General features: G+C 55.0%; 1 protein-coding gene across 1 annotated transcript in view; it reads left to right on the top strand.

Annotated features, from left to right (window-relative positions):
- The window catches only part of LOC111732104 (sperm mitochondrial-associated cysteine-rich protein-like), a 10635-nt gene extending 4804 nt beyond the window's left edge, over nt 1–5831 (top strand). The window contains exon 2 of the mRNA XM_023523865.1: nt 5497–5831. Within this exon, the coding sequence (XP_023379633.1) occupies nt 5497–5831 (335 nt within the window). The remainder of the gene's footprint in view (nt 1–5496) is intronic.
- Nucleotides 5832–10384: the final 4553 nt, after the last annotated feature.

Consider the following 10384-nt stretch of genomic DNA (forward strand, 5'->3'; position numbering starts at 1 on the left):
GGGGGATCTCGTGCTCGAGAAGGAAATGGCACCTGTCGTTTTCAGACCTCAGCTCAGAAAGCCGTGAGGATCGCTGTCCCTGAGCAGAACTACCCGACGAGCCCCACGCGGGAGCCAGCGCCCACCCCGGGGCCCGGGTGCCACAAGGCGTCTGTCCTCCTCCATTCGGTGGGACAAAAGCCATGGGTTGGGGGCAGTTTCTCAAAGCCCTGCCCTTTCCAACCCAACGGTGGGCCAGAGGCGACCGCAGAGCTTCCGCCCCTTCTTCACAACTGTGCTCCTCGGCCACAGTCTCCAGACGCACTGGCGCCTGTCGGGCAGGTGGGGGACAAGGGGACGGAGTTCCGGTCAGTACCCCAGAAACTGCACGCGAGCCACAGCCTGGACTGACTGAGCCGCAGCTACTCAGACGTCCGGCTCGTGGGGTGGCGCGTGTGTCACCCACGAACGCTGTCCGGCAGGGGCCCCGCAGCGGGAGGTGGTGGGGCGGCTGCTCCTGCCCATGGCCTTGGGCCAGAACAGCGCATCGCGCGTCGCGGCCGGCGGGGCAGCTGGAACGCAGGCGGACGTGGCCTCCTGCCCGAGCTCGCTGTCCCCAGCCTCTGACAGACGAGCACTAGGGGTCCGGGAGGGGTTTCGGGAATCCATGAGATGAGAGAGAGAGAGAGAGGGAGACCCTGCGCCCTCCGTGATCACGCCCTGGGGTCCAGCGCGCTTTCCAGATGTCAGAGCAGAGACTCTGTGACATCTCAGGGTGCGTTTCTAAGGTCGTAGTCATGTTTATTGACTTAAGGGGAAAAGGCCCTAGCTTCGTACGAGATCCATCTCCATCCTTTATATGTTCTATTTAGTTACATACAGTTTCACTCAGGCGAAACTAGGCTGCAGCTCATTGCACTGAACGTGGCCCCGAGTAAGTCCAGGTGAGTCCGTGTCACCTGGTAAGTGAGGCATTTTAATAACCGGTAAACAAGTCATATGCCGTACATAATAATACATTGTTAAAGGTAACTTCTGTCCTAAGTGTAAGTTTTCTTATCTAACTTTATATTCATAAATGCTTATTTTATGTAAAGATAAAATAATGCCTCTTTACATTAAAAATTCTTTACTTATTAAATAAAGAGGTTTTTAAAAATTATTGCTACGGCCAACAGGCCTAAAGTAAGACATGATGTAAGGATGGCGGCAGGTGATTTTAACCAGCAGTGATCATACTGATAACATACAGTATACGAAACAGGTGCCCAAAATTCGACTCTCATATACCCAAAATAGTACATTATAACTATGTTTGTTTGTTTTTTATCACCAGGACGCAGCTTTTAGAGTGACTAAGAATAAGTTAAACCCCTGACATGTTTTATGCAGTGAAATTTTGCAAGATAACTTATGGCAGCCACTTCCTGACAAAGATGTCATCTTGCTATAAAGTGTAACATACATAGACTTGAAATAGCTAAACGTTGATTTTAAAAAGTACAGAAAAATTTAAATCTGGCAGTGGAAATACATTGATATTATATCTAAAGTGGGTTTTCCCATTGTACACGAGGGAATGACATGCCCCACTAGAGAAGGCCTCGTTAAAAATCACGTGCAGTTGACACCGTAAGAAGCGGGGTAGGTGGCCGGCTGATCGGGAAATGCGGTTAGGATCGTTTGCTGGTAAAGAAGCTCAGAAAGATTGTAGCGTGACCTCTGCCACACTCCATGAATTATTCTAAAGGTCAAGGCCGCAAGATACTTGACGGTAAAAACTCAACAGGAGCACCGTGCATGGCTGTTGAGAATCTCTCCATCGTGCTGATTTGGCTCCGTCTGCTCAGGCCCAGAGCCGTAAAGATGGCTGATGCGCACGCGGCGGAGGGAAACTGTGCACAGTGAGATCGGGTTTTTAACACGTTAGTAAATGACGAGGCAAAGGGCGGTGTTTACACTGATGTCGCAAAAGCAAAGGCAAGAAAAACCGTACAAATCTGCGATTTGTACAGACGCTAACGCTGACATACGATGACGTGTAATTGTGCTGCCTGAAAAATAAATGGATTTAATAAGATGCTGACATGTTGTAAAACAAGGTCCGATACAACCACTCAGAAAAATGGGCTTGTGCCCTCTCTCTCTGTCTCTCTGTCTCTCTCTCTGTCTCTCTGTCTCTCTCTCTGTCTCTCTCTCTCTCTCATACACACACACGCACGCACACGCACGCACAGTGCCCTGAAGGCTTGTGTTTCTCTGACAAACGGACTGCATTATGGCCTGGAAGAGTTGCTCACTGGGGACAAGGACTGGAATTCGCAGGTCAGTAAAGTGACTGCACAGGGCCTTGGGGTCCCGTTCCCGGGCTGATGAGGTGGCCGCATCTCCCACCGGGGGCGGTTCGGCTGAGCCTGGACCGGACGTTGCCCCACCGGTGTCTTCTCCAGCTCCCGGGAAGTCCTCACGCCGCGTGGCCGTCCCGCGGGGCACCCTGAATCCCTGCTCTCGGCGAGGCACCCGGGGCTGAGAAGGAAGGGGGGAGGGGACAGCCACAGGCACCTCCAGGACAAGGTCTTTCCGATCGGAGTTTGGACCCGAGGTGTCCGAGGGGGCCTGTGAGGAGGCCGTGATACCTCGGCCGCTGAGAGCAGAAGCATGACCGAGAGGCGGGCAGACGAGGCTCGAGTTAGAGGCCGCAGCTTTGCTTCTGCGGCCCGTTTGGAGTGGGACTCGGGAGGCGCCGCAGACTGTGCCACCCGGGGCCTCGGCCGACCCGGCAAGAGTTCAGAAAAGGTTCACGAGCCGTTCAGGATATTGAGGACTAGAGACAGCCCCGTATTTGCTTTCACCTTGGTGGCAGCTGACCCTGCGGCCCCGGGGTGCCCTGTGCTTGTCTGGCGGTCATCACGGCCCCCCCGGCCCCCTGCCAGAGCTCTGAGAGTGAACGGCAGCCTTCGGAGCCCATGCACCTCACGTTTGGGACGGGCCCGGTGGACAGCAGACACGCGGCACGCTTCTGTGCCTTAGGCTTGCGTTTTAGATGTTTGACCATGATGGGTGAACTTGGTGCTTCTGCCCGGAAACCCAGAGGCGTCCTGCAGCCCAGCCAGCAGGGGGTGCTGGTGAGTCAGCCAAAGTCACAATCCCGGGCAGAGAATGACCGTGTCACAGAGGCCCAGAACCTCGGAGTCTTGGCCCTGGGAGCCAGGAGAGGCCATTGGCTTCTGCTGGCCATGGACTCACAAGGCTGCTGAGGGAGGACACGGGGAAGGCCACGGTTGTCCTCAGGAGCCAGGCGGGGACCATGAACTGAGGGGGCAGAGCAGAAGCAGCCAGACCAGGTAGCAGCCCGGGGGACCCTGACTTCCGTGTCTCCTCGTCACGGCCCGTGCATTCGCTTACATTCACTCCTACTTTGTGGACGCCCGCACAATGTCACACGGTGTGTCGACCATGCCGAAGACAGTGCCAAGCAGGGCAGCGAGCCCGGAGGAGAAGCCAGACCATTCGGGAAGTCCTAACTGCGATAGAAACGTAGCAGGGGGTATAGGGATCCCCGAGAATGAGTGGGGGAAGCACTCCTCAAGGGCGTGCTGTACAGGCTGTGGTTTCCGGCCTGAGTGAGGGACAGCGAGGGGCTGGGGTGGGGGTGAAGCCGCAGGCAGAGGCGGGCAGACAGTGGCAGGGGCCTGCCCTGGGCCAGTCTGACAGCGAAGGGACCGGTGGCTGGTGGGAGGAGGTCACGGGGCAGCCTTGGCGTCCTCCAGGCAGCGAGGCGATGGCTCGGGAGGCAGGGACCTGGGGGGAACCATCCCTCCCTCCCTGCGCGCACTGCACAAGACTGACTCGTGACCTGCTCTCCCCCTGGGACATGGCTACGCCCCTGTTGGGGACCTGTGCCCAGGACCTGCCCACGGGACACGCCCAGAGAGGCGTCTTGGGAGCAGCCCAGGGAAGCCCTGGATGGGAGCTCCAGGTGGCCCCTGGTCACCAGGATGAGAACGGCTTCTAGAAACAGCCCAGCCCAGACCTGGAAGGATGGAGCCCCACACGCAGGACCCCCGAGAGGACAGAGGGCTCTGAACTGTCGATTCGGGGGTGCCGACCTTCGTAGCGGACGGGGGGAGGTAAACCCCAGGCACGGAGGAGGAGAGAGGGGGAGAGGCAGAGGGAAGACACCACAGAGGACCTCGAAACCTTCACGGACAGAGAAAAGCCTCGGCAGGGAAGGGGCTCCCTCGTCCCCCTCCCCTCGCAGACCCTGGACTCGGGTCTGGCCCCTGGGAGGGCGGACGGTGAGGACACGGGCTCAGGTGCCAGGCTCCCTGCACGCACACGCACACGCACACGCACACGCACACGCACACGCACACGCACACGCACACGCACACGCCTGAACGCACCCCGCCCCACGGCCGCAGGGCGCCCCGGCTCACATACCCCCCGGCAAACACTCGGGAGCCCGGCCGAGGCCGAGGGGCCACAGAGCGGGCGAAGCTCGGCTCTGCCAGCCCGTCGCGCTCCCCTTCCCCCCTTTCTGTGCCGACGTCTCTGTCCACTTCCTGAGCGTCTCAGGGGGACCCGGCTTGCGCACACGAGCTGACGGAGGTGAACCCCCAGCTGGAAAGGGTTGCGGCTAAGTGTCTACCCCCCGTTATCGGAGACACCCGCGGCCCTCGGCCTAGGGCAAAGCAGGTCACCTGGCAGCTTCCCATTAGAAACCACCTAATGCGAGAATCCTGCACACCGCCAGTGAGCAAAAGCTGTCTTCGGTGGCAAGGAGGGGCTGATGTGGCTCTCCGTCCCACTCAGGCGGCCCTCAGGAAGGCTTCGGGGTGAGGGGGACGCCCCAGGAGTCCCCACATCCACAGGACAGAGAAAAAGATAGAGCGTAAAGAAGACAGGAACGGCTCTCTAGGCATCGGATGGCGCGTCTGGGGCAGGGCTGCGAGGGAGTGCAGGATGCAGGGGTGGGGACACGGAAGGGTCCCCTGGCAGGAGGAACAGGCCAGGACAGAGCCCAGCACCTCACGGGCCCCTCGGACAGGCTCCGATCTTAAAGCCCGGTGAACATTACAGAGAAATCTCCGCGCGGTCCAGACGCGCAGCCATCGCCAGAAACCTCGAGCTCTTCCTTCCTCCTGCTGTGTTTGTGCACGGGCACACGCGGCCACACACGTGCACGCACACACGCACACGTGCACACACACACGGAGAGGCACACGAGCGTGCGCGCCCGGTAGAAAGCCCACAGCAGTAACCGGTTCCGTTTTAAAATCCAGTTTGGGCCAGAGGCTTATCTGAAACCGGCAGGCGGTGGCAATTCTGCCTCAGTAGTTGTCCGCCCCCCACCTCCCCCTGGGTGACAGGGCTCGCACAGGCCTGGCACCTCCCCGGCGTGGTGTCCGGTCCTGTTCCCAGCCCTGGTCTGAGTCACCTCTCTGCAGGTGGATGGATTGGGGGAAGGGGAAGCAGACAGCCAGCTCTCCTCTGAGAATGATCCCTCTCTCCTAGGACCTCCAAAACGCTGGAAGATGAGTGACCAACAGAAAACCAACCCTTGCTGCCCACCCAAGCCTCCTTGCTGCCCGCCCAAGCCCCCTTGCTGCCCGCCCAAGCCCCCATGCTGCCCACCCAAGCCCCCTTGCTGCCCACCCAAGCCCCCTTGCTGCATCGAGCCCAAGTGCTGTTCTCTGGAGGCCAAGCCTGAGTGCACGTGCCTGGATAAGGGGTCCGAGCCCCCACCACCCCAAACTCAGGAGAAGAGCTCCGAGAGCCAACAGCCGCCCCCGAGTCCAAAACCTGGACCCAAGCCAGGGACCGTGGGGCAGAAGGAGCCAAACAAGTAGACAGGCCACGCCCACCTCTTAGAAGAGCAGCTTCTCACTGACCCCCAGTTACTGCCGCCCGGAGCCCCTTCAGAGCCCCCCACCCTCTGGAGGCCCCCAGCTGGAAATGGAGGGCTGACGAGGCAGCAATCATCTTTCCTAGCGGTCCTGACCTTAGATAGCACAAAAATAAAAAGACGATAAAAAGAACGCGTCTTCCTATGCTCCTTCGCCTGCGAAACCCTGTGAAACTGTCTCACCTGAGAAACCGGCTCACCTGTCTGGCCTCATGCCAAGGAGACGTGCGGGGCGGGCGGGGCGGGGCGGAGGGGCCAGGGGAGCCCAGAGCCCGGGAGCACGGAGCCCCAGAGAGCCAGAGCCACCCTGGTTTTCAAACAAAGTCCCACCCCACAGAAACGCCTCCGGTCAGCCTAAGAGCTAGAATTCCAGTGTCCCTGCGTCCCCAGGGGGCCACGTTTGAGACCAGAACAAGCAGGAGCAGGGCCCTAGGAGGGGTCCCCTGCCCCATCCCACAGCGAGGCCTCCGCGGCCCTGCAAAGCTCGGGGCTGGCGTGGGGGCGGGGTCTGTGGCATCGGCGCCGGCTCTGACCCTGAGCGGGTCGTCTCGCCTCCCAGGCTCTACCTCTTTGTCCGTAGACTGAGGGTAATGACAGTTATCGCCACGGGTTTTTATGAGAATTAAATGGGGTGATTCATTTGAAGTGCATAACATGGGGTCTGACACGATGCACAGTCTTCCTCAAACTCCTCTGTCACCAGGCCCCGTTTCCCTCCAAAGAAGCCACCGCACACCAATAATTTGTCCCCAAAACACACGTCCATGGATCCGGGTGGGTAGGCGGGATGGAGGCATCAGCCTCATTCGCTGTTCTTGTAAACGTCGATCTTTACTGCTGCTTTGGCACGTAGTCGACACATCGCCTCTAAAATTTTTCTAGCGCTCCTTTATATTTCTTCCCTCGCGATTCTCCCTGCCCGCCAATCCCAAGAAGACAATTCACCTACTTCTGGCCGTCGTAAGTTAGTCTGCAGTTTCGAGAATTTTGTAGAAGTAGGATCACCCGGTATGTCTTCTCTCATGCCCGGCTTCGTCCACTCAGCAAAATGACTTGGAGAGAGGGTCCCACGAGTCGTCGCCTGTGCCAGCTCTGGGTCCTTTTTTATTGCTGAACAGTAAATGCCGTCATCGTGTGGACAGGCAACATTTGTGGCTCCATTAATCCACTGAGGGATATTGGGGCAGGTTCCAGATCTGGGCTATGACAAATAAAGCTGCTCTGAGCGCTCGTGACAAGTCTCTGGATGGACGTGTGCTTTTCCTTTCTCTTGGGCAAAGACCTAAGAGTAGAATGACTGTGTTGTATCATAGCCACACGTTACACTTTCTAAGAAATCCCTCAACTCTTTTCCAAAATGGTGGCGCCACTTTCCATCCCCACCGGAAGTCCGTGAGGATTCAAGTCGTTGCACCTCTTGGCCGGTATTTCATACGCTCAGTTTTTCTATTTTTAGAAAAGCCACTTAATGTTATTTCATCGACACTTTAATTTGCATTTCCTTAATGGCTGATGGGAACTGAGCATCTTTCTGTCTGAGCACCTGCCTCCAGACCTTCTTCGGTGAATTATTCCCTCCATCATTTTGCTGAGCTGTTCTGTTCCTTATACTGAATCCGGAGGGTTTTTAAATACATATGTATCATAGATTCTGGATACGAGTCCTTTATCAGGTAAGTTATTTGCATATATTTTCTCCAGTCTGTGGCTTATCTTTTCATTCCTTTAAACAGTTTCTTTCAAAGAGGAAGAGTTCTTAATTTTGATAAAATCCAATTATAGTTTTCTACCATTATCTGAAAGTAGGGCGTTCCCACGAAACTTTTCATAAACCAAAATGGCTTTCTGGAAATTTGCATTACTCCACTTTTGGAAAGCAGGAGATATCTGTAATCGATTTTTTTTTTCTTTTATCGATCTTGTTTTTGGTTTCATAGCTAAGAAACCTTTGCCTAATCTTAGGACACAAAGATTTTCTGCTCTGTTTTCTTCTGTAAGTTAATTTTTGTATAGGGCGAAAGGTATGGACAAAAGGTTATGGGCGGGGTGGGGGGATGGAGGGGGCAAGGTGACATCCGGTCCTTCCAGACTACCCTTTCTCTGCTGAGTCGCTTTTGCCTTTTGTCATTTTGTTTGTACTCATCTCTTAATTCTTATTTTGTTACATGAATCTGTTTCTCTATCCTGTTGCCCTTGTCCTGTTTCCTGTAGCTTGGTACGTCTTAAAGTCGTATAACATCAAGTCCCCTGATTTTGTTCTGCAGAGCTGCTTTCGCTACTCTAGTTCCTCTGCAATTCCATACGGATTTTGGAATAAATTTGTCCATTTCTACCCCCCCCCCCAAAAAATGCCTGCTGAGATTTTGACTGGGATTGAATTAAATGTACAGATTCAGCTGGAAAGGGATGAACATTTCAATGATATTGAGTCTTTTGATTCATAAACATGGACTGTATCTCCATTTACTTAGGTTGCATTTAATTTCTGCTAAGTTTTGTAGCTTTCCATGACCAAGTTTTGCACATGTTTTGTCATATTTTACCTGAGTATTTCATACGCTTTGATCGTATTGTAAATAGCATTTTATTTCAGTTTGATTATTCATTGTTAGTATATAAAAGTATAATAATTTTTATATATTAATCTGATATACTGCTTATTAGTTTTGATATCTTCGTATAAATTCCATAGGATTTTCTCCGTCTATCATCAGTCATACTGAGATGATCGTACGGTTTTTCTTTTTTAATCTGTCGATACGTGGACTTGATTGATTTGTGAATGTTAAAACAAACCTACCTCCTGAGATAAACCTTATTTTGATCAAGTTCCCTAACCCTTTTCACATGTTCTTAGACTCGATTTGCTAAAATTTTGTTAAAAAGTTCGTCTCCGTGTTAGAGGGGCTTTTAGTCTATAGGTTTCTTTTCTTTGTCTGGGTTTGGTAGGAAAGGAACACTGTCCTTAGAAAATGAGAAATAGTCCCTTCCTCAATTTTCGGAAATCAGACATCAGCGAAATCAAAAACAGAAAACAGAAAATCAATGAAACAAAAAACTAGGTCTTTCAGGAGACTGATAAAAATTGATGAAGAAAGGGGCCAGGCTTGAGCAGGGGAAAAACGGCCAGAGGCTCCTTGGGCTGGGCAAGAGCAAGGTCAAGGCCTCTGCAGGTGTCACAGGATGTGAGCTCATCCCCATGCCGGGCGGGGCTGGACAGTTATCTGCACTCATCATTAACTGTCCCCCAGGCCTGTGAGGTCACCCACACGGACGCTAAGGGAATGTCCCCTATGTACATGCGTGTCTGGCCCCCAAGTGGGGCCACCTAAGGACAGAGCATGAGGCCTCCGAGCCCCTAAAATGCTGGGGCTCCACACTCCTCCCTCAGCTCCACGTTCCTTCCTCCTTCCCACACCCCAGCTTCGCCCAGTAGCCAAAGGCTCCCACACACTCTTCCCCCCAAAGTTTTCATTACGCTGTGAATCAGAGGGCGGGAGGCGGATGTGGAAACCCATGTGACCGGTGTGACTCCCTGGAGCAGGGTCTGCCACCCTGGGCCTGACCGTCACGGGCTGGGGAGAGGTGGATTCCTGCCACATGAGGTGGGCAGCAGAGCTCAAGGGCATGGGTGCCCAGGCGACGATGCTTGGCTGGTGTCCCACTCAGGGGTGTGGGGGAGGGCTTTCTCTGCCCCAGAATACAGCAGAGCGAGGTCCTGGGAGGGCTTGGGGAGCAGAGAGCGCTCGGGGAGAGCTGAGCCCTCCAGACGCAGCGTCCCCCACTCTGCCTCACCAGACTGGGCCGCAGGAGCGTGGCGGAGCTAACGTCGCAGACACAGCTATCAGGGGCTGTGAGGACGGCGTCTTCCAGAAAACCCACGAGGAGTCAGGACACGTCTCGAAGTTAGCCCCAGAGATGACTCTTTGTCTTCATCTTGTCTTCATAGTTCTTTTTTGACCAGGTTATAAAGAAGAGGGTTTAAGTCCATAGTGTCCGGGGAATAAGCTATAAACCCATCATTAAAAAGAAAAGCAAGTCGCGATTCAAACGCCATGAGTGTAATTTCCCATCTGGTGGGGGGAGGGGACACTGTGCTGCATGGGGAGGGGGCTGAGCCCCTTTCAGCACTGCTGGCGATGCCCCCCACCAAAGCCCCCCGCTCCCCCGCCTGCACCGAGAGCAGAGCCGGCTGGAACCGTCCTTCCCAGAGGTCAGATCCAGAAGCAAGAGCCAGCCCTGGGGACTCGGGGGAGAGTAGGGGGCCCGCCATCCCACAGGCCGAGCAGGGGAGGGCAGAGGGAGACGTCGGAGGGGCACACGGGGCGCCTCGGGGCACCCGCACTGAGGCCCAGCCGGGCGCCTGCTCTGAACGGCTGCTCAAGCTCTCGTAGAAAAAGGTTCTGTCCTTACACCTTCGTGCTCCTCCGAAAACAACTGCAGAAAGAGGCGATCGCCTTCGGTCTCGAAGCACAACGCTCCCTGTTTTCTGCACTG

Source organism: Pteropus vampyrus, unplaced genomic scaffold, assembly GCF_000151845.1.
Source record: "Pteropus vampyrus isolate Shadow unplaced genomic scaffold, Pvam_2.0 Scaffold426, whole genome shotgun sequence".
Classification (NCBI taxonomy): domain Eukaryota; kingdom Metazoa; phylum Chordata; class Mammalia; order Chiroptera; family Pteropodidae; genus Pteropus; species Pteropus vampyrus.